Source organism: Lepidochelys kempii, chromosome 12, assembly GCF_965140265.1.
Source record: "Lepidochelys kempii isolate rLepKem1 chromosome 12, rLepKem1.hap2, whole genome shotgun sequence".
NCBI classification, from domain to species: Eukaryota; Metazoa; Chordata; order Testudines; family Cheloniidae; genus Lepidochelys; species Lepidochelys kempii.
In genome coordinates this window covers 25863608-25887736 of record NC_133267.1, presented here as the reverse complement: position 1 = coordinate 25887736, position 24129 = coordinate 25863608, and the positions used below count along the sequence as shown (strand labels likewise).

At 44.7% G+C, this 24129-nt stretch overlaps 2 protein-coding genes across 6 annotated transcripts in view; one reads left to right on the top strand and one right to left on the bottom strand.

Annotated features, from left to right (window-relative positions):
* The window catches only part of BEAN1 (brain expressed associated with NEDD4 1), a 119360-nt gene extending 98793 nt beyond the window's left edge, over positions 1-20567 (top strand). For all 4 annotated transcript variants that reach the window (XM_073307956.1, XM_073307958.1, XM_073307957.1 and 1 more), the window contains one exon: positions 16741-20567. In XM_073307956.1, coding sequence (XP_073164057.1) covers positions 16741-17140 — 400 coding nt within the window. In that variant the 3' untranslated portion in view covers positions 17141-20567. The remainder of the gene's footprint in view (positions 1-16740) is intronic.
* The window catches only part of LOC140896325 (uncharacterized), a 20879-nt gene continuing 5359 nt past the window's right edge, over positions 8610-24129 (bottom strand). Inside the window, exons 4-7 of one of the 2 annotated variants that reach the window (XM_073307954.1) lie at positions 23118-23169; positions 21221-21415; positions 11617-15387; positions 8610-9991 (exon numbers count right to left, since the gene is read on the bottom strand). In XM_073307954.1, the coding sequence (XP_073164055.1) occupies positions 9455-9991; positions 11617-12342 (1263 nt within the window). In that variant the 5' untranslated portion in view covers positions 12343-15387; positions 21221-21415; positions 23118-23169 and the 3' untranslated portion in view covers positions 8610-9454. The remainder of the gene's footprint in view (positions 9992-11616; positions 15388-21220; positions 21416-23117; positions 23170-24129) is intronic. The other variant, XM_073307955.1, reaches the window with a different exon arrangement.

Sequence of the window (24129 nt, the reverse complement as noted above, 5' to 3'; positions counted from 1 at the left end):
TGTCTCTAAGTCATGGTACATGAATGTCTGTGCCCTGTTTAAGCGTGCTGTAGATTTGCTGAAAATGAGGTAATGGCAGACACTGTTAATTATCACCTGTATTTCTTTCTTTCCCTGCTTCAGGGCCAGTCATACCAAAAATCCTGATCTATTATTATTGAATCTCCAAGAGAGATGGATATTGATATGAGGATGCTATAAATCTGTAGCTGGGAGGGAAGAAGCAACATGGGTGTATTACAAACGTGCATGTTACAGGTGCTGTGTCAATGGATACGGATATCTCCAGAAAGTGATCTAATAGTTATTCAAATAAAACAGACTTTCATGACTTCATGATAGACTAAAGTTTGATAATTAAATCAGGTGGATGGTGCCGCAGAATCCATAACTTCTATGGTTTACATCCAGTGGCACAGGCAGCTGGTGACTTTTAATGTGGCCAGCACTTCCAATGGATGTAGCACTCCACAAGCACCTGAAAGATGTCCATACGGAGTGGATTTTTTTTTAAACTTTCTTTGAGTTTGAGAAAAATAGTACTTTAATGCTTACTCAATCACCGGCAAATAGAAGCCTATACTAAAAACAAGATCAAAATACATTTCATAGATTTTTTTAAATCACTCAGACATCAGACAGGTGTAGACTATCTCTATTTAAAAATATGGACAACTAGGAAAAATCCACAGTCTGCTAGCATAAAAAGTTTCACTGATAGATAAGAGCAATGCTATCACAATTTGATATTTCCTTTCCTATGATGATCAATACCCCCGCCCCCAACACACCTTTCAAGCTCCATAAGTCCTACACATGCCTATCACAACCTCAGTGGTTCTCAATCAGGGGTTTGGGGCCCCTGGGGGGGGCCGCAAACAGGTTTCGGGGGGCCGCCAAGCAGGGCCAGCATTAGACTTGCTGGGGCCAAGGGCAGAAAGCTGAAGTTCCATTGTATGGGGCTGAAGCCCAGGGCCCTGATCCCTGCCACCCGGAGCTGAAGCCTGAGCAATGTAACTTCACGGGGGCCCCAGGCAATTGCCCAGCTTGCCCAGCCCCCCTAACGCCAGCCCTGACTTTTATATACAGAAAATCAGTTATTGTGGCACAGGTGGAGTTTTTATAGCATGTTCGGGGGGGCCTCGGAAAGAAACAGGTTGAGAACCCCTGGAGTAACTTATGCAGTAACTCAAGTGCCCCAACAACAAGTATGTGCGTGAAACCAGACAATCACTATGCTCTCAAGTGAATTCACACAGGAAACTGATAAAAGACTAAAAGCTCTATCCATGGGCAAATGCTTTTCACAGAGTGATTACTCCGCATCTGACCTCTCAGTCCTTGTCCTCCATGGAAACCTGCACAACGCCTCCAAAAGACAGCTCTGGGGAACTTAAATTCATAACTCTGCTGAACACTAAAAACCATGGACTTAACAGAGACACTGGCTTTATGGCTCATTACAATAATTTGTAACACGCCGTACCACCTGTTAATCCTTGACTGCACACTTCATTTTGAGTGATCTCCAACAGCATGTATGAACCCCATATGCTTAACACTGTCCCGCCTTACATTTAGTTTGAACACTCTGGTTATCTTCTCCAGACCTGAGGAAGAGCTCAGGGAAGCTCGAAAGCTTATCCCTTCCACCAACAGAAGTTGGTCCAATAAAAAAATATTACCTCACCTACCTTGTCCTTCTCATGTCTTGGGACCAACACAGCTACAATAGCACTGCAAACATTTCCTCATGACAGTTACACAACAAAATTGTATACCAATTTTAAGAAGAAACACTCAAGAGGAAATCATGACATTGATTTTCAAGCCACTGTCCTACAAACCCAGCTATTTATATCCAGGAGTTATAAAATCAGATGAAGCACCATCACCATCCAAACCACTCAGGTTAGCATCAGTCACATTACAGCTTTTCTCTTCATGTTCATTTTAGGAAGTCACAGCATTTTCGTTCGAGATTCAGCTTTCCTTTATTAGGCAGCAACATCGTGTAGACAACGTTTATTTTGAGCTTAATGTTGTTAACAGAATTATTTTCTAGGCAGGGGTGTGTGGTTCTGTTTACTAGATCTTAAAAGAAAACAGTAGCTCTCCACCTAAGTTACACTATAATGACACAGGTAACTTCAGTGGCTTTATGCCAATGTAGTGGAGTGGAGAACGCAGGCCCAATGTTAGCTAACAAGGAGCCCTGTATATTTCATAAATTTTTAATCCTTTTTTGAAGCACCCCTTCTCCCCCATCACCAGCTTATTTTAATCAGTTTGTTTGTTTGCTTCTTAACAAATTCTGCTAACAGAACCCTCTTCTTCTCTTCCTAGTGAGAAGATCATAATTTATGAATGACAACCAATTAAATAAGCTCTTTTGTGTTTCCTTGGCAACAAACCTATCTTAATACTCATTTCAATAAGACCTGACAAAATCATGGAGTGATTCCCTTTCCCCTCTTTAGAACAACTACAACATTTTGAGTCAACGGGGTCAGACTAGCGATCCACTGCATTGTTTTAAATCAGAAAGTGATATTTTCCCTGTGGAGAATAAATTTGCTCTTGCTAAGGATGGATGTACCAGAAATCATCCATCTTTCCTCTCCTTATGATGAATAAGATATCATCTCTTAAACGATGATGGCAAAGAGAAGGCTAAAAGAAGAATGAAATCATCATTCTCAGAAACCAGGCCAGAGAAATATAGATTAAAGCATGCTTCAAGGTCAATGACCCTCCTACCCAGTCAGCAATGCCTGTAAGGTGTACTGTATCTTAATGTGCTGCAATTAAGGAAATAATGGATTAAAATAAATGCTTCATAAAATGCTTTAACTGAGGAGTCAGGAAACAAAAGATTAACTGATTCTGCAAATTCTTTCAGGGAGGACAATAGCAGCATTCAGGAGAGATGCATGTGTAATAAATTCCCAGGATCCCAGTTCATTATGTTGCAATAACACAGTCATTCCCAGAAGTATATCCTTTTTTGCTTAGAAGGATTTCTCTGTATGTATGCGACATTGAACCTCATGTGCAGACTGTGTTTTTAAAGGTACAATAACTTCAGAGATGACAGTAGAACCTTAGAGTTACAAACAGCTCGGGAATGGAGGTTGTTCGTAACTTTGAAATGTTTGTAACTGAACAGAACTTTAGGATTGTTCTTTCAAAAGTTTATAACTGAACATTGTCTTAATACAGCTTTGAAATTTTACTATGCAGAAGCAAAATGCCTTTTAACCATCTTAATTTAAATGAAACAAGCACAGAAACAGTTTCCCTACCTTGTCAAGTCTTTTTTTTTAATTCCCTTAATTTTTTCAGTAGTTTAAGTTTAATACAGTACTGTACAATATTTCCTTTTTTTTTTTGGTCTCTGCTGCATGATTGCATACTTCCGCTTCCAAATGAGGTGTGTGGTTGACCAGTAAGTTCATAACTCTGGTTTTCGTAACACTGAAGTTCTACTGTAATAGTTTGAAGCATGAATGTCAAGATAAAAGATCATAGGAGCATGCAAAAATCCGAGTACAATGTTAACAAATATTATTGGTCCTCAGCTAACGTCAAATGATACAAGTTTCATCTTCCTAATATCAAATTATGTCTCCAAGTGCTCACTACTTTAGGCATTGTGCACTTAAACCCAATCTTGCAAACACATACATGCTTAGCTTCACTATTGTAAGTAGTCCAATTGAAATTGATGGGGCTATTCATGGTAGTAAAGTTAAGCATGTGCATGAGTCTTTGCCAGATTGGGGCCCTCCTTTGTAGAATTTTCCACCTTTTGACATCTATTTTCCCCTTTCCCCTTATTTCAAAGGAGAAAAGACATTTTCTTCTTTTACACTGTCCTTCAGGTGTTTCGGATGTCACTGACATGGTACATATTGACTTTTTTTTCCTGTGCGGTATTTCCACTTTGAATCCCAGGGAAAAGCAGGAAGTGTAAAGGAACACAAAAATGAAAACAACCAGTAAAAACGTTAACCACCCTTTTTAATCAACACCAGGTTCCATTTTCTAAGGGTCAGTTTGGTTCTTCTTGTATTCAAGTCAGTTCAACCCTTCCCTAGTTAGACTGCTAGGCTGTTGACATTTCTGTTTAACCTGAATGTTGTAAGACATGTTACTCTACAAAATAAATGGAACAAGAGCACCAAGAATAATGTGACTTTTGTTGCCAACATTTAAAAAACCAATTTAAACGCTGGCTGTATGTGAACTGTGGGGAGAACAAACAAGAACCTTGACACTGATTCAGGCGGAAAAGTGAGTTGGAATGCACGGCGTGACTGAGGTCTGAGTGAACTGAGCTCTTGACAAATCCTACACACCATCTCAAGTTTAGTTAAGATATAGAACTGGCAGCTAATATCAAGAACGGGCACTGACTCTTCTTAGTATAGTTGTACTATTAATTGGATGGCTGTAAAATGAAATGTATACTGTCTTACTAGGAAAGTAAAGGGATAAATAGAGCCAAGCTTGAGAATGCTGATTATAATGTAGAGAGACATGGTGGGTGACATTATATCTTTTATTGCACCAACTTCTGTTGGTGAGAAACAAGCTTACACGGAGTTCTTAAAGCTTGGCTCTCTCCCCAACAGAAGTTGGTCCAATAAAAGATATTACCTCAGTCACCTTGGCTCTCTAATATCTGGGACCAACATGGCTATAACTACACTGCATACAACAATGGAAGATTTTAGTCCTTCCCCAATCCCTCGACAGCAACCCACACTCTTGTACCAAACTACTGAAAATAAAAGTGTATATATCCTTTGTGCTGTTTAATAAACTGCAGAACTACTGAAAATAAAAGTGTATATATCCAAATGTAGTGTAGCTGTTTAATAAACTGCAGAAGCTACTATGTACCTTAGACCATCACATCTACCCTCTGCCCCTGGATCCATCTCCCAAGGACTTGCTGTGCCATTCCAACATTCCATCAGCTTCAAACCACCATCCATTTTTAATCAACCTGACATAGAAGCATTTGCATCTTATGCCACTCAGCCTCCAAAACATCCAGTGTGTAACACAAGTCATCAAAATGTGTGACCAAAATGTGACACCTGTGTTGTATTGCATGTTCCGCCATAATTGAGTCTTCATTGTGTTTTTTTTAATGCAAAGCCTGGCTTTTAAGGGTGTTTTCTCACCAACGTGAGTCAATTAAACCAGTTTTGTGAGTTGTAACAGCCTTCCTCCCCTAAATCAACCTCTTAGGGATTGCAAATCTGAATTCACACACGAGAAAACAAGTTTTACACTTTAAAAACATTGACAGGTTTCAGAGGAACAGCCGTGTTAGTCTGTATTCGCAAAAAGAAAAGGAGTACTTGTGGCACCTTAGAGACTAACCAATTTATTTGAGCATGAGCTTTCGTGAGCTACAGCTCACTTCATCAGATGTTTACCGTGGAAACTGCAGCAGACTTTATATACACACAGAAATCATGAAACAATACCTCCTCCCACCCCACTGTCCTGCTGGTAATAGCTTATCTAAAGTGATCAACAGGTGGGACATTTCCAGCACAAATCCAGGTTTTCTCACCCTCCACCCCCCCACACAAATTCACTCTCCTGCTGGTGCTAGCCCATCCAAAGTGACAACTCTTTACATAATCAAGTCGGGCTATTTGATCTATGCAGGAAATAGCCCGACTTGATTATGTAAAGAGTTGTCACTTTGGATGGGCTAGCACCAGCAGGAGAGTGAATTTGTGTGGGGGGGTGGAGGGTGAGAAAACCTGGATTTGTGCTGGAAATGTCCCACCTGTTGATCACTTTAGATAAGCTATTACCAGCAGGACAGTGGGGTGGGAGGAGGTATTGTTTCATGATTTCTGTGTGTATATAAAGTCTGCTGCAGTTTCCACGGTAAACATCTGATGAAGTGAGCTGTAGCTCACGAAAGCTCATGCTCAAATAAATTGGTTAGTCTCTAAGGTGCCACAAGTACTCCTTTTTTTTAAAAACATTATAATCTGTCAGTTATAGCAAGACATGCAACAGTGCACAGGGGTAACACATTCCGATTGTTTGGAGCCCTTGCCTGGCTGCCCCAGTTCAGTAATGCAGCAGTCCTATTCCCTCCTGCCCCTTCACACACAAACTGGTGCCCACTTTCCTCCTTAGTTACTGCAGCTACACACACACACACAATATGTCAGCTATTATTAATGCAAACCCTCTCCCTGACAAACACACAGATGCTCATTCCTTACCCCAACACAACTAATACCTCCCCAATACACACGTTAATGCCCTTCCTCCCCCAGTTACTGCTGCTTGGATCTCCCTACCTTGCTGCTGTATACCCACTGTCTTCTTGGACCATATGCTTTTCTGTCCCAGAGACAATCCACTCCATGGAGCAAAGAGACTAGGGCAAGGAGCAGAGTAGGAGCCAATTTCAGTTGGAGGCAAATGGAGCCAATGCCATATGTCACAGGTGCATAAAAAGACACACACACCCCAGCTCAAGGCTGGCCCTTCTCATGCCCCTCCACACCTCTCTGGTGTGATGAACAATGTGTCAGCCCAGTAACTTCCTGCCTCTTTGCCCCACCCCTATTTAAAATGCCTTGTTGGTTGGGCAGCTCCCCTCCTTCTACCTTGGGTCTGTCTGCTGCTGGGATGCAGGAAGCGAGGAGCCAAGGAGCAGGTGGCCCAGAGCTGCAGGCTAGCAGGCCTACCCACCAAGGCACAGCCTGACGATGCCAGGCAGCCTTCAGTACAGTGGAGGGGTCTGTTCCATCTTCTGTCCCCAAATGTAGAACTTCACCCCAAAATTACCCCCAACAGAGGCCAAGAATAGGGGAAGATTCAGCCCAGGGCCACTGACAGCCTTTGCATACATAAATACTTCATGGCTTTAAAACACATCATCTCACAACCTCTTCAGGGCTGTTGGGAAATGCAGATTTCCAGCTTTCCATTGGGACCCAGTGCTCAGTTCTAACCCTGGAAGAGCCTGATAAATCTGACTTTAAAACTGTGACTTTTCAGTGTATTTAAAAAAGCTTGTTAAGGTCATATTTAGAGGGGTTTGTTACTCTCTCTGTGCCATGTACAGTGGGACTGATGGTAACTAAGGCACCTGGTTTTGCAGGTGGAAAGATGCAAGAAATAATCCCTATTCAATTGTTTTAAACTTCCTAAAAACTCCTTGAGGAGGAATGGTTTGTGAAACACATGAGGCATACCCAAAAACCATGACTGTGTGGAGTGGAATAAATGTGTTATCAACACTCTTTTGAGATGGTCTATTACTCCTGTAAGTAAGGACAACTCACATGAGCAAGGGTTTGCAGAATGACGTTCACATAGTGTGAGTTCTTTAGAGCTGGGGCTGTGTGTTAGTGTGTGTAAAGAACGAGTCAGCCCTGTGATATTGCATACATTAGTATACGCATTACTGCAGTACCTAAATACAGCCCACCGCCCCCCATTAGAAGAAAGTTACGGTTGCAAAGTCAAGCACTCAAAAGTTAGGAAATGCCTGTGTAACCTTCGTTTGACCCTCTTGTGTATAATGCATTATAATATAGGCTTTAATTACATAAGCATGTACTGTTCTTTCCTCAGGACCCTGCCTCATTCAGTGCACAGGACAGATGGTGTTTAGTGAATGGGTAGCTACTCAATATTTCTTTTTATTCTTGGCATCCAATAATAGAAAATTTTGGGCACTCAATTATAGGCATCACTACCTGTGCCACCTATGATAAATAATAATTATAGTTATTTGCAGGGTTAATTGTGCATTGTGAGCTAATGAAGCACTATCCTTAGCCAAGAACAACTTATATACTGAACACGTACGTATTTTCAGAGAAGACTAATTCAACATTAACATCAAGACCCTGAAATGCAAATGAAATACAACAATGTATTTCTCGCTTCCAGAGTAAAAAAACACTCTTTGAATGATTTGTAGTTGCCTGCTTTGCAATGATAATCTGCAGATTCAGCACTGAGAATGCCAAAAAGGTATTTAATTGAAAACCTGGCAAGTGTGCCCTATTAGATTTTTAAAATGTGATCCTGATTACCAAAAAAAAAGCAAGGTAATTGAATCTGCAGTGGTGGTTTGTTTGTTTTTTTATTTCTCCAGAACACAGATTGAGAAAGATCATATTGGTAAGTATCAGAGGGGTAGCCATGTTAGTCTGGATCTGGAAAAGCTGAAAAGAGTCCTGTGGCACCTTTCGACTAACAGACGTAGTGGAGTATGAGCTTTCGTGGGTGAATACCCACTTCGTCGGCTGCAAGTAGTAGAAATTTTCAGAGGCAGGTGTAAATATGCAAGCAAGAATCAGGCTAGGAATAACGAGGTTAGATCAATCAGGGAGGATGAGGCCTTCTTCTAGCAGTTGAGGTGTGAACACCAAGGGAGGAGAAACTGCTTTTGTAGTTGGATAGCCAGTCACAGTCTTTGTTTAGTCCTGAGCTGACAGTGTCACATTCGCAAATGAACTGAAGCTCAGCAGTTTCTCGTTGAAGTCTGGTCCTGAAGGTTTTTTGCTGCAGGATTGTTGCGGTTCAGTGATGAGACAGAACACAGCTTTATGCAAGCAAGCAGGCTGGTCAGCGGAGATGGGCTGTTCTGCCCCCCCTGCCTTCCACCTTCTCCTTTTATTATATTTCTCCCCCTAAGCATTACACACTGCTACACAAAGGAATGTATGACGTTGATTCATATGCTTAGTTACCATCCTCTATCTACTACAATCCTGGTTCTCAGGCCTTGAGCCCAGGCTAAAGAAACCTCCCACAGTTGCTGTCCAAACAATCAAGTTCTCAGGGTTCATATCTAGCCCTTGTCCTTGGATAGAGCAATGTGTGCATTGCTTCTAGGAAACAGTCAAGGTGTGCCCCGCCTGCTTCCAGGTGGAATAGCTAGACATTAACCCTTCATCTCCCCTTTTTTGTTTATTGATAGTTGGCCATCTCATGGTAGCCGCCAATTTGTTTTGTCATGCTATTTAACTCCCAGACAGACAAGGACATAACCTGGGGAGCTTTCCAGGGCAAAATTTTACAAAGTCTTAACAAGGAAGGAATACATTGTACACAGCAACAACAAAAAATAAGCCCAATGATTACAAACACAAAATAACCAAAAGCTTAACATCTGCAATATAATCATCTAAAAGGGGTACACTTCTTTTACTACAATTATAACCAGCAAAAGGCAATATAAGTATCATTCTACTAAGACAGCAAAGGGTGCCATCACTTAAATTTGCAGGAATATAATTAAAGGTGCATGAACCACAAGTAAAAACCCATCCTGATGGTAGGATGATATGGCCATAATTATATGAAACATTAACAGCATGGGAACAATTTAAAAGGGATTGAGAAATTTTTTGACAGCCCAATGGCACCTTTGTACTAGTGCAGTTAACTACACGCGCACAGGTGACATTGTGAGCCCCGGCCGGGTACGGTGTGTGAAGGGATATAGCCGTGCGAGGCAGAGTATAGTTGGCCGGGCCCCAATTAGCCATGCTAAAATACTGGGAGAAAAGATTAGCATAAGCAGAGAACAGTATCTTATTCTCCTTCGGGCTTGTAACGGGGGAGGCGCTTCCGAGCCAACCCCTACAGAAAATAGCAGGCACAAAAGGCACACAATCATCACAGAATTAGCAGTGATTTGGGCGAGAATCGCCACAAACAAAGTCTTAGAAGTTTCTGGCTGCTGATCTGCTGCCAGTTTTCGTTGAGCCGTGGCGACCAACGCTTTTACTGCTCCCCATGTCACGGGCTGGCTTGGGACGTTACGCCTCCTCCGTTTCCGTCCCGCCGTTGTCGACTCGGGGGGCAACGCGGTCTCCTCCAAGGTCAGCTGAAACTCTGGTATGGGATTCGACAGCCCCTGGTGCCATGCCATGTTGTTTAAGTGCTGGTCGCACGCACCGGGCTGGAACCCACAACGGTCCTGCAGGGAGAGACACAGCAGCATATCCCCAACCCCAAGTGATTAGAGGTGCTGGGCCCAGCCACTGTGGATCGGGCAGCTGACGGTAAAAGACATGCGGTCTTTCCAGTACCTCAGATTTGTGAAAATGCCGATCCGCAGGGGTCTGCTGATCTGCATTCAGTGTTAAATTATTTAAAGTAAACAAGAGAATATACATCTGTTGTTGAATGTCTCCTAAGGTTCGGAGACGCAGCTCCCCTTGTTTTAATTGTTTATCTAGCAAGGTTTTGAGTGTGCGATTGGCATGTTCAACAATGGCTTGGCCCGTGGAATTATAAGGGATTCCGTGTTTAAGACGGACGTCCCAGCGGGCACAAAAGGTGGAGAGGGCTGCAGAGCAGTAGGCTGGGGCATTATCTGTTTTAACTTGGCAAGGGCGACCCATAACAGAAAAGCAGGCCAGCAAATGGTGAATAACTTTGTTAGTGGCTTCCCCACGTTGTGGGGTTGCCCAAAGGAAGCCTGAATAAGTATCAACGGAAACATGTAAAAATGAATAGGGGCGGAATTGTGGTACATGAGTAACATCCATTTGCCACAGCTGATTTGCTGCGGTACCTCGGGGGTTAACGGCATAAGAAAAGGTAGGAGCAGCAGCAGCACAGTGGGGGCAGGAACGAACAATGGAACGTGCATGATCAGCAGGAATGTGAAACTGCCGGGCCAAAACAGAGGCAGACTGATGAAAAAAGGCATGGCTTTCAATGGGGTCAGAAAAAAGGGAATTTACCTGACCACGCAACGCGCAATCGGCGCGTGCATTGCCCTCAGTGAGTGGCCCAGGCAGAGGGGTATGACTGCGAATATGAGCAACAAAGTAAGGGAAATGACGAGTGGCAAGAAGACGCGCTGTGAGACGGCGAGTGAGACAACGTCGATCCAAAGCCTCCTCCACCCCGAGTTCGATCCTCGGCAGCTGGCACCTGATAGGGAACTAAAATCAATTGTGCAATTGACCGTCCACGCGGGAGCGACTGTGGAAGATGAGTCCACACCTGAACCTTAATAATGCCAGTGTAATCAGCATCAATGACCCCTGGAATGACAAAAAAGCCCTGTTTCCCAGCATGTGAGCGAGGGAGAACAAGACCTACAAAGCCGGCAGGGAGAGGTCCCATCACCTGTGTAGGTATGGCACAGACCTCCCCTGGCAGCTGAAAGTCAGTGTCCTCCTGCAATCTGTTGGTAAAATCCAAAAAGGACTCTAAGGCACCCTGACGGATACTGACAAAGCTTTTGGTAGGCTTGCCTGAATCCGGGACCTTCTTGAAAGCATGCTGGGCACAGGTGGAAATAATGGGGAAGACAGCCTGAGGGAGTTGAGACTGCATCTCAATAGTAGCAAACTGGCCCTCCCCTGCCAAATGCTCATAAATGATACCTTGCTCTCTATATACCTGGGCTTGGCGTTCTGCCATCTGCCGATACTCACTAAGCCAAATAACATACTGACTGGGTGACAACATCATGCGCAGCAGCGTTTTCCAATCCTCAGGGATTAGGGAGTACCCAGCACCCATCCCTTCAATGAGACCACGCACAAAGGTGCTAGTCAGGCCAAATTCACGAATTGCTTTCTTTACCTCTCTAACCACCGAGTATGGCAGAGTGGTCCAGGTGCCCACGGGGTTGCCCTGGTCATCATTCTGCCAGGTCACCGGGCAAACGGAGACCAGATCAGCCAGCTCCTCTGCTGTAAGATCTGATCGAACTTTCGCTGCGTGAACCATTTGTTGCACCAGCGAAAGCTTCTGAGCAGATGCAGATGACTCTCCAGGGGGCCCCATGGGGGGAGGGTGATCACACACCGGCTCCGGTGGGGAAGGCCAGGGAGGTGGTGGTAATAGAGGCACTGGGGGCGAAGCAGGGGGAGGGATGGCTGCAGGAGCGGACGAGGGTGGCAGGATCGGCAGCTCCTCTGTTGGGGCTGGAGAGGGCCTTTCCGAGGCGACACGCTGTGTCGCATCGCCAGGAGGGGGGATGGCTGCAGGGGCGGACGGGGGCGGCGAGAGCACCAGCCTCGCGAGGGAGGGTCTGTCCGAGGCGACACGCTGTACCACGTCGCGGCAGAGGTGCCAGGCATGTAAAGCCTGCACGGGTGCCCGAGGCTCTTTGTGCAATGTCTGGCCCAATCGCTCCCAGTCCGCTAGCTTAAGGCTTCCAGCTTCAGGATACCACGGGCACTTGGCACGCACCTCCTGTAGCAGGAGAGTGAGTTCTCGAGCCGGGCAGTCATGCTGAGCCTTACGCAGCAAATACTGCAGCTCATTACGGTGTTGCACTTGCAAAGCAGAGAGGGAGCTTCCCATACTTACCACAATGAAAAATACTCACCGGGATCCACGAAGTGGATGAGTGACGCGTCTGAAACCCTTGCCGGGCGAGGTGAGTGCTGAGGGCCCCACGTTTGGGCGCCAGTTGTTGCGGTTCAGTGATGAGACAGAACACAGCTTTATGCAAGCAAGCAGGCTGGTCAGCGGAGATGGGCTGTTCTGCCCCCCCTGCCTTCCACCTTCTCCTTTTATTATATTTCTCCCCCTAAGCATTACACACTGCTACACAAAGGAATGTATGACGTTGATTCATATGCTTAGTTACCATCCTCTATCTACTACAATCCTGGTTCTCAGGCCTTGAGCCCAGGCTAAAGAAACCTCCCACAGTTGCTGTCCAAACAATCAAGTTCTCAGGGTTCATATCTAGCCCTTGTCCTTGGATAGAGCAATGTGTGCATTGCTTCTAGGAAACAGTCAGGGTGTGCCCCGCCTGCTTCCAGGTGGAATAGCTAGACATTAACCCTTCACAGGATGGCTACCTTTACAACTGCTATTGTGTGTCCAGGGAGGTTGAAGTGTCCTCCTACAGGTTTTTGTATATTGCCATTCCTAATATCTGATTTGTGTCCATTTATCCTTTTACGTAGGGACTGTCCAGTTTGGCCGATGTATATGGCAGAGGGGCATTGCTGGAAGATGATGACGTAGATTACATTGGTGGACGTGCAGGTGAATGAACCGGTGATGGTGTAGCTGATCTGGTTAGGTCCTGTGATGGTGTCACTGGTGTAGATATGTGGGCAGAGTTGGCATCGAGGTTTGTTGCATGGATTGGTTTCTGAGTTAGAGTTACTATGGTGCGGTGTGTCGTTGCTGGTGAGAATATGCTTTAGGTTGGCAGGTTGTCTGTGGGAGAGGACTGGCCTGCCCCCAAGGCCTGTGAAAGCGAGGGATCGTTGTCCAGGATGGGTTGTAGATCAGTGAGGATGTGTTGAAGAGGTTTTAGCTGAGGACTGTATGTGATGGCCAGTGGAGTTGTGTTTGTTTCTTTCTTGGGCTTGTCTCGCAGCAGGAGGCTTCTGGGTACATGTCTGGCTCTGTTGATCTGTTTCTTTATTTCCTCGTGCGGGTATCATAGTTTTGAGAACATATTGCTATTTTACATAAGACAGACTGAAAAGCAAGTATTGGCTATGGTCATTCTGTTTCTGTTCATTTTGATGTTTAAAAGCCTGCTCAAAGTCTGTTTCACAAAGGACCATTTTGATGTTTATCCCGCTCAGCATTTTAGTTTTATAGAGCTGTGCTACAATCCATCACAGATATTAAAAGAGATTATTTTGAATCCTAGGAAAGGAATTGTTGGTGATCAGATAATAACGGTGACTAGGGCCTTGATCCTGTACCCTGTCCCATTTTAGTCAATGTCAGAATTCACAATAACTTCAGTCAGGTACTAGAACAGCTGCTTTCTCCTCTCTGCGGTATGGTCCAGTGCAGCGTACCATCAAGAGCCGTGTGCCGGGCCAGACCAGACCGGCTTCCCCAGGCTGGCGCTTTAAAGGGCCCCAGGCTCCCTGCAGTGGCTGGAGCTCCAGGCCCTTTAAAGTGCAGCCAGAGCCCCGCTGCTGGAGCCCCAGAGTAGCAGGGGGGCCCTGGCGCTGATTTAAAGGGCCAGGGGCTCCGGCTGCTACCAGGGCCCTTTAAAGCACACCCCCCCCCGAATCCCTGGGGCTCCCCGCAGTGGCTGGAGCCCCCGGGGACCTTGAAAGCACCACCCGAGCCCAACTGCCGGAGCCCCAGGGTAGCGGTGGCAGGGCTCCGGAGGTGACTTAAAGGGCCTGGAGTTCCGCTGCAGTAGCGGCGGCCAGAGCCCGGGGCCCTTTAAATCGCTCCTGAGCCCCGGGGCTCCCAGCTGCATCTGCAGCTGATAGCTCCAGGGGTGATTTAAAGGCCCCAGGGCTCCTAGCCGCGTATTTAAAGCCCCCGCCTCTTCCGGTCGAGGCCATGTCCCCCTGCTGAGGACTCCGAAGTACCGGAAAGTCCTTTAAATTACTTTCACCCCGACTCTCTGTCTGGTCAGTAGCACGTAAACCTTTCCCTCACTGCCATGATCCATCCGGTCTTCAGCACTGCAATCCACTCTACCTGGCACTGCATTGAAAACTGAGGCAACCCTCTTGCTAAACCAAGTCTCTCACTATGGGACACCCATGCCCTGTGATGGGCATTAGCTGCCTCTTGGTTTCTGGGTAGGATTTCAGGGGTTAGTTTTGACCTATAAAGTTGTAACTAGCTTGTGACCCACTTATTTGGGAGGCTGCCTCTTCCTGTACAATACTGATAGTTACAACCGTGGAGCATCCTGAGGGTCAGCCAGAAGGTGGTTCGCTGGGAAGGGTCCTCAGCCTTACTATTCATCCACCCAATTACATGGCTGGTTTGAAATATCTCAAACACACCCCCTGCGAAGTCTGTCTGTTTTCCCTTATGCAGAGGGCTGAGATACTGGGGCTTTTGGAGAGTGTGAGTAGACTTTGGATGGGCTCCAGATGACTTCTTGTGACATGAGTTGAGTTATGGTGTTTGAGAGGCTGTTGGGCTGGATAGCTCTTTTAAATCAGTGTAACCCAATTGAAATCTATGGAGCTGTGTCAATTTACAGTCAGGTGGTATCCGGGAGCTATTCTTTGCTTCCTGGATTGTGTTTTAGAAGCTGTTCAAACACCTGTAGCCTGGATAGATGCTCTGTCAGCCCCATCAAGTCCATTGCAATCAAAAAGACTCCTATTCACTTAAAGGGCTCTGCATCCTTCAAAATAAACATGCTGTTCTGAATACCTGTATAAAAGTCCAACCTTGCAAGGTGCTGAGTAGATTTCACTCCCACTGACTTAATTCGGAGTTGGCACTTTGCAGCATCAGATTCTTAATCCTTGGCTCAAGGTCTGATTTTATTGAAAGGAAAATCAAATACATCGGGAAGCTTCAGTGGGACTAATAAACAATGGACCAAGTTGGTTTCCAAGTGACGCATGAGTGAAAAGAACTCAACCTTTTATCTGCTACACTTTGTTTCTGAAAAAAAAAAAACCCACAGACTTTTTGCAAAATGTGTAAAGATCACAAGTTAAAACAAAACAATTACTGAATTACTGAATCTGAATTTCAGAGTTTAAAAGCATTTGCCTCTTAGGAGGACTAGCCCCATGAAGCTAAAAATAGAAACATCCCCTGGATTTATGAGCGGTTTGTTAACCAGATACTTTAGCAATGCAGGCTGCATTTTTTTACTCCCTCCTTTGCCTGCTGCAGCCAGTTTTGCCACCCTCATTCATGCTGAATAGGATACGTACACCTGCAAGCACTTTAATTGAAATCAGCAAGACTACTCATGGACAAAAGTATTCTTCACCATGAGCAAATGTGGCAGAATCAAACCCCTTCTAAATATTACATAGTTCAGGAAGTGGCCCGTGACATCTCTCAGATGCTAATACAATTGAGGAAATAGATTCTTAATTTATCTGGCTCCAGCAAAACTGGCTGGCAATTCAGTTGAGCAGGATGGGGTTTGGACAGGAAATTTCAGCCTGTTTCTTTATTTGGGGACAGATTGAAATTGAGCCTCAAGCAGCCAGGCACATGATTAAGGGGGAGTCAGACACCAAACCCCAGCATGGTCACATTAGAACTTCATGCATTCCAGATCCAAGCAGGCTAGAAAACAGGTCTACATGCCTGATGCTCTCCTTCCGCTATACAAGCATGTGGGCAGGGAAGAGAGACAGAGTGGCTGGAGCTTTAACCTCTGCACCTCCAGGCCAGCAGAAATTAGCTATCCTAATGTGGTAAACGAAGAGAGGAAGGAAATTCTTGTGGTTAAGACACTGGACTATGACTCAGGAGGCCAGCATTCAATTCCTGGCTGTGATACAGACTCCCTGTGTGCCTTACTCTCTCTGCCTCAATTCCCTGTTTGTAAAATGGGCGTACTTCTTTTTCTCCCACCCATGAGCTACCTCGCCTGTTTAGATGGTAAGACAGATGGTAGTCTGTCTCTTCCTGTGTGTATATATAAAGTGACGATCACATAAAACAAAAAATAGCCTGCCTCATTTTCAGGGCTGTGGTCAGTTGCTGGCTCATGCCAGGTGAGGTGTTACTATGGGCTACCACTGCTGGAAAGGGTTGGAGCTTAAAACTCATTGAGCCTCTGATGCGTATCTTGACTTTTTCACGACCTCTTTGAAGACATGCATTTAAGTTTTCATGCTCTTAAGTTTCCAAAGTGGCTGGCTGAGAATGCAATCTGGAGGAAGGAATATCGAATAATCGCTTCCCCTTTATTTTACCTGCCTCTTTTACATTGAACACTACTGTCTGATATATTCTGCCAACAGACCTTACATTGCATTTGTTTTCTTTCAGCTATGATGAGTGCATTGGGCCTGGAGCGACACAAATCTATATTCCTACAGATGATCCTCCGCCCTATTCTCTGACAGATCCTCGTCAAAGGAATGAATTGTCTATAAACATGAGCTTGGAAGAGGAGGCAGCCTCTGGGACTACAGGAAGGTCTTCTAATTATCCAGTCAGACTGCAAGACTTGCAGCAGCCCATCTCATCCATTTCTTTGACAGCACTCACTCTGGAGGCTGCCCCCACGTATGAGACGGTTGTGTGTGAACAAAATAGCCCCATTCCGCTAGTTCCAATGGATGTACTGAAAAATTCTTCAACTAACTGTCAAAACCCTTCTCAACCAAATCATCTAAATGAAAGTGGCTCTTTCCACCCACTCTTTAGGAGGAGTCTGCCAGAATGAAAAAAAATGGGGCTTAAATGGAAGAATAAAACCCATAAAACTTTTATCTATTTTATATCTTTAAATGAATCTGGATTTTTTTAACAGTGAATTTTGAAAGTTTAGGTTAACTTTTATCTTTGGGCTTTGAATTATTCCCTGGTGTCTCATATAAACAACTGCAGAATAAAACAACAGCAAGAAGCAGTTCATCCAATATTTCTGAAGCATCTGAAAACACATTCAAGTTAGCCACTGTTAATGTAGATACATTAGCCAATTGACACTATTTGTCAATGTTATGGTATTCGCATGTTGTAGAGCAAAAAGAGTTTGTGTTGTTTGTGTACGTCATTGGTACATTATAACAAATGTCTTAGAAATAAGAAGAAACCTACAATTTTTATTTAAAATATATTTCAAATAGGCTGGATAGAATCTGGAAAATGTGGTCATCACAACTACTCATCTATTTGAAGGTGATGAAAGACGATATTTTGCTATTCTTAACCTTTACACATATTGCTACCTTGCTTTTGATGCCATTCCAAAAAGTGCCAATCCCACCTCAAAATTAAAAAAAGATATCGGAGTGCTAGAAATGTCAATGGAGTCTCAGAAATCCTAATTGGCTAGACCTATAGCAATGGGTTTCCAGAACTGCTAATAGATGAGGAAGGCCTACAAGAGCCTTCCTGGTGGGGTTGGTACCTGTGAAAATTCTGTCACAGCATGGTGGCTTGGCATAGCCATGGCTGGAAAGGTAATCTGAAATACTAGCAGGTAGGTTAGGCCTGGTTCTCATGGTACAAAGCTGTATTTCCAGGCATGAGCTAGTCGTCTTTCTCAATTATGAGCCTACTGATTATGTTCCAGGGATCAGGACCTTTCCCTGCAGTAATTGCCAAAGTGCAAAGTAAATAATAGATGCCAGGATTTGGCATGCACAGTGACATAGTGAATCTTATTTTGCAAAAACCCTTTTAATCATTCATGATCTCTTTCACTGCAATTTAGCTGTCCATAAATCTTGCATCTGTTCTTAGATCTCTATCACTCTTATATCTGAGAGAAATTGACTCATTCTGCCAATAACAATAGAGGTAAACTCTGTAAATATGAAGATTTGACCTTACTTGGTATGGTGAGCATACACTCTTTGTGGTCCAGATCCTTAACTGGTGTAAATCAGTATAGCACCTTTGAAGCCATTGGATCTGGCCCGTTTTGGTAAATCTCTTGCAGATATTTCCCTGGCAAAAGTTCTTCAATTTTCATATGGGCAGAAAGGACCTCCATTTAATATCTCCTCTGAAGGACAAGTATGTAATTACTCCTTATGAAAATGAATACAGTACATGTTATCTTTGCTTTATGTTTTCTTCCAGGTCATTGATGAAAATGATGATCCCCCATTTACAGTTACATTTTGAGACTTTATCAGTTAACCAGTTTTCAATGTGTGCCATGTTAATTTTATATTAGTCTAGTTTTTTAATCAAAATGTCATGTCATACCAACTCACATGCTCTACAGATGTCTAAGTATATTACATCAACACTATTACCTTTAGCAACCAAACTTGTAAGATCTCAAATTAGGTTGACAGGATCTATTTTCCATAAACCCATGTAGAGCTGTAAAATTTCATTTCCCTCCTTTAGTTCCTTACTAATCCATCACTGACAATATTTAAATCAAGAGTGGATGTTTTTCTAAATCTGCTGTATGAATTATTTTGGGGTAGTTCTATGGCCTGGGCTAAACAGATCAGCCTGGATGAGCACAATAGTCCCTTCTGGCTTTAGCATCTATGAATTTAGTAGGACCTTACCCCATGAATAGTCCTGCTGGAATCAGTGGGACTCCATGCAGAATAAGGTACTAGTCAAGTAAACGGGTGACAGAATCTGACCTATAAATATTAGAAAGTAAACGAGAGTGTAGAAAATTCTTTCCTTTGTAACTATAAAGTTGTGGTGCTGGGGGTGTCTCTTGAAGCTGCAAACACGTTGCACCTCACAGGATCAGGTCCCCAATCTGTTGTTAGGAACATACAGCTAAGAAAATACATTTTAAATATTATTTTTAACCTGACAATGCCCCCTTAATTTATTTCATTCCCCTCCATTAATTTTCAACGGGTGGTGAAGGGCTCAGATTTTCCCCCCCAACCTCTCATTTTGATCAAGGCGGTGGTGAGAATGACAGATTTGTATTTTGTCAAGTGAGGGAAATGTTACCAGTGCTAAAACTGTAGCTATCTAATCAAACTCTCTGTTCATACACTAGAGTTAAAACATTCTTAGTACTGTAATCTGGATTACAGGTAGCAGGATTGTTCACAAATAGCTGTCTGCTCCCCCTTGTGGTGTATTGTTTTATAAAATAAACTCATCTGTTTATCATACTATGTAGACATCACTCAAAGGGCCCAATCCATCAAAAATATGTCCAGCTTCTTTGTCAGAGAGGAACACAGAAGCCAACTAGAACATCATCTTCCATACTCACGTTCAGCATAGAAGCCAGGCACATACTTCTGCTGGTTTGGGGCTTAACAATGATTTATTGTTTATATGTTTTAAGTAAAAAAAATACTACTAACAATAGTGTAGTACTTCTATAAGTAATTTAGCACTGAGTGCACAAGTATGTTATCTTGTCATATACTTACTATAAAGAAATACTTGCTTTCTGAACAGTGACCAATGAAAAAGTGCTTCTTTTAGTAAATAGTATTTAACTGTTGGGTTTTTTAAAATTTCCTCCAAATTAGAATTAGAAGTAAAAGTACGTTATTAATTGTACTAAGTAACTTTGCAATTAGTATTTCACTGAAATGACTTGCAGGAGTGACTTTTTAAAAACTGGTTGGTAATTCTTTTTAAACATGTGAAAGCTAACATTACTGTGGAAATAGTTGGACAAGTCTGAATGGAAGTGACCCAGATACTATTCAGGACAGAGAATACCATTAACAGAGGTTTGTATGCAACTATAACCTCTCTCCAGTAGATTTTTACTACCACCGCCAGAGTAAGAAGAGTTGACTATAGTTCTTTTTAATTATGTAATAGAGAAATCTAATTTCTTAGAGAACACAGGACTATTTAAAGGTCCAATCTAACCCCTACTTACTAACCCCTAGCTACTGAAGTCAACAGGATTCTTTCTCCAGAGTTTAATGGGAGTTGGGTTTGAGAACTATATCCTGCTATCAGGTTTTGCCCCAGACACTCTCTTAACTTCAAAGGGTGCCCAGTGGGCAGGCTGAGTGCAGGACATGGCCTTTTGTTTATCTCGTTATTGTCAGGAAAAACAGTGTGGACACAATGTTTCTTGCTGTTACCATTGGCACATGTCTGTATTCATCTCCTTTATTCGGGGTATTTTTAGTATACTGACCTTTGCAGACTGAACTTTTAGTAAAGAACATACATGTAAATCATAGAACTCCTGTGATTTTTGTTGCATCTGTACTGATTTGGGACTGCTCATTCTCTTCTTTAGTTGTCTGCCAGTTGACGAGGTTAATTCAGGGCAAGATTATGGCTCACCCTACACACCCTCTGTGGGAACTAAGCGGGAGAAGCCTATCCTTGGGCTACTCACACTGTCAGAGCATGGGGGAGCGCAGCTTCCATGGAGTCACTCCCCCTTCTGCACAGTTGGGAGGGGAGCGTGGGCAAAGCTTTGATTCTATTTCCCTACCCGCAATGTACTGGCCAAGGTTGCAGATTACTTCACCCAAGCAGCAAAGGGGGAGGATCAATTTCCTCCCTTGTCTGTTCCCGGGGCAGTGCAGATACATGCGACTCTTTGGAAATAAACAGACTAACCCTTAAGTTTATGCCTGAGTATTCACCGACTGCAGACTCATGTATATGATAATTTTTCATCTAACCTCTACAAATAATGAGTGGCCCTCATCTAAGCCAATCTCTGCCCACCCACTTAAATAAATGGCCTCCTCTGCAGCTGGATGTAATTCTCACTGAAGTAAACTGAAGCGTTTCCATTGACTTCATTGAGAGTTAGATCAGTCCCAAAACACATAAGAGCTACAATTACAGCCCCTATAGGAAATGAACATCTTACCAAAACCACAATATGGTCATAGTCCTATAGGATCCACAAGTGCAGATGTTTCCAGCTGTGCACTAGAGGAAGCCTGTTCTTTAACACTGAGATGAGAAGCAGCATCTTGGTCTCCGTTCCACGAAGAACGATGGAATTAGTGGTGCCTTTTCTCTTCCCCAACTTGTGTATGAACCGTCTCCCTCAGAAGTTATGCTGAAATCATGACATACCGTTGAGAGGCAACAGCAGCACAGAGAGCCCCTTCTTTCAAGTAACGTATAATTTCAATAAATGGGTTTCCTTCATCTGAAAAAGTGTTATCCCAGTGCACATTCCATAGCAATTAACTACTGATTGCTTCACTCTTCAGTAGCTAAACTCACCAGGGATAGCACTGAAATGTGCTTGAGCTCTCCTCTACTACTCTGTTTCTCAAACACAGCTTTTTCACAACTGCAACTATTTTCCATAGACACTAGGCAGTGGTGAGCTGGAGCCGGTTCGCACTGGGTTGCTAGAACCGGTTGTTAAATTTAGAAGCCCTTTTAGAACCGGTCGTTCCGCGAGGCACAACCGGTTCTAAAAGGGCTTCTAAATGTAACTGCCCAAAAGTGGCGCCTTAGGCGCTGACTCCACGGGTACTGCAGCCCTGGAGCACCCACGGGGAAAACTGCTGGGTGCAGAGCACCCACCGGCAGCTCCCCGCCCCACCCCCGGCCCCAGCTCCGCCTCCTCCCATGAACGCGCCACCCCCCCCGCTTCTCCCTGCCCCACCCCCAGCTCACCTCACCTCCACTCTGCCTCCGCCTCCTCCCCTGCATGCGCTGCCCCGCTCTGCTTCTCCACCCTCCCAGGCTTCCCGCAAATCCGCTGTTTGTGCGGGAAGCCGGGGCAGGCTGAGAAGCAAGCGGCGGCTTCCCGCTCAGGCCCAGGGAGGCGGAGGTGAGCTTGGGCAGGGGGAGGGTGCGAGGAGGGCCGCCCGCACTGCAGCAGGTAACCCGGGGGAGGGGGGTACACAGGGGAACCGCTCCCCGCCCCAGCTCACCTCCGCCACCCTCGGCCTGAATGGGAAGCAGCGGCCTGCTTCTCAGCTCTCTCTGGCTTCCCGCCGAACAGCTGATTCGCGGGAAGCCAGGGGAGGGGGTGGAGAAGCAGAGCGGGGCGGTGCATTCAGGGGAGGAGGCGGAGCGGAGGTGAGCTGGGGCCGGGCATGGGGTGGGGAGCTGCCGGTGGGTGTTCTGCACCCACCAATTTTCCCCGTGGGTACTCCAGCCCCGGAGCACCCAGGGAGTCGGCGCCAAAGGCGCCACTTTTGATGTGATCAGTGGGGGAGCGACCGCTCCCCCTGCTCCGCCCCTAGCTACGCTCCCCCGCCCCTAGGAGCCAGAGGGACCTGCCGGATGCTTCCTGGGAGCTGCCCCAGGAAAGCACTGCTGGGACTCCCCACCTCGCCCCCCGGCAGGTGCCTCCTGGCTCTTAGGGGTGGGGTGGGCACCCACTACGGTGGCCCACGAGACCCTCCTGCCCAGTTCTGGGGGCAGTCAGGGGACAGGGGAGGGGGGTGGATGGGGCAGGAGTCCAGGGGGCGTCAAGGAATGCCGGGGGGTTGGATGGGGAGGAGTCCCGGGGGGCGGGGGTGGGCAACGACCCCCTCATGGGGTGAGGAGGGAACCCGTTGTTAAGATTTTGGCAGCTCATCACTAAAACTATGCACAAATAAATACAGTATGTGACGGGGCAAGGCCAGATGGCTATAGAAAAATAGTGGGAGATAGATGTATTAGCTCCAGACTAAACAAATCCCTGGTACCAGGTTAAGTGAAATGGAAGCTGCTCCAGGTCAATTAAGACATCCTGATTAATCATGGAGACTGGGAGACAACAGAGACTGCAAGGAAGGATAACTTCTCCTTACCTCCCTCGCTGGCTTATGATGAAAATGGCTCAGTAGACTGTGATCCTTGTCCCTAGAGAAAGAAGGGTTATGTGGAGGGTCCCAATGAGCCTCTGAGGCTAGTGAAATCCACCAGGAAACATGGGATCCACGGAGGCAAGGACAGAGCTTTGTCACAGGTGACATTTGTAGTATCTGCACAAAACTAATATATATTCACCTTGAATTTTATACTTTTCCTTAGATCTTTAGTTTTCATGCATTTAAATAACTGAAATGTGCACTATATTTCATCACATTTGTTGTGAAATGCCTTCAATGCCTTCCCATTGAGATATGGAGTATAATTCTACAGAATGGTACATTTCAGGCTTCTTCTTAGCAAAATATATCTTGTGCTGTCATAGGCTCAGAATGAGGCACAAAAATAAAAAGCTTCCACACGTTGTTAGTTATCCATTGTCCCTTTTTTGAATCACTGTGAATGAGGACAAAGTGTGGAGGAGTAAAACAGATTACGTAGGATACATTTTGATATCTCTACATGAGGCAGCAAAGTAATTCTACATGCTCATGACTAGAACATTTTCATTTGCCCATAGGCCAAGTTGCTTACTGTCAAATTATTTAAAAGGCGTCTTTCTCTTAGCTCACCTACAAACAGGTTCGGGCATCAGTGATGTACATGCTCGGAACTGCTTGCACGACATTTCCCGATAAATTTCCCCTTACACGTTTATCAGGTCAACTTTATTGATAGCAATGCTCTGTGTTAACCAATGTTCTAGTTCTTAGAGGTGATGAATGAAGAAATAGATCCTAATGAAGAATAAGTGCAGGTGTAAACATCCCAGTCCCAGTCTACCCTTCTGGAAAAGTCCTAAACTGTAACAGAAAATTATAAACTTGCTATAGCCTTTTTTTTTTTTTTTTAAGACAAACCATTCCATAGCATTTAATAGAGAATTATATCCCTGCTTTAGAATTCTAGAGTACGGTTCAAAACACCCATAGACAGGACAGGAACCTTTGA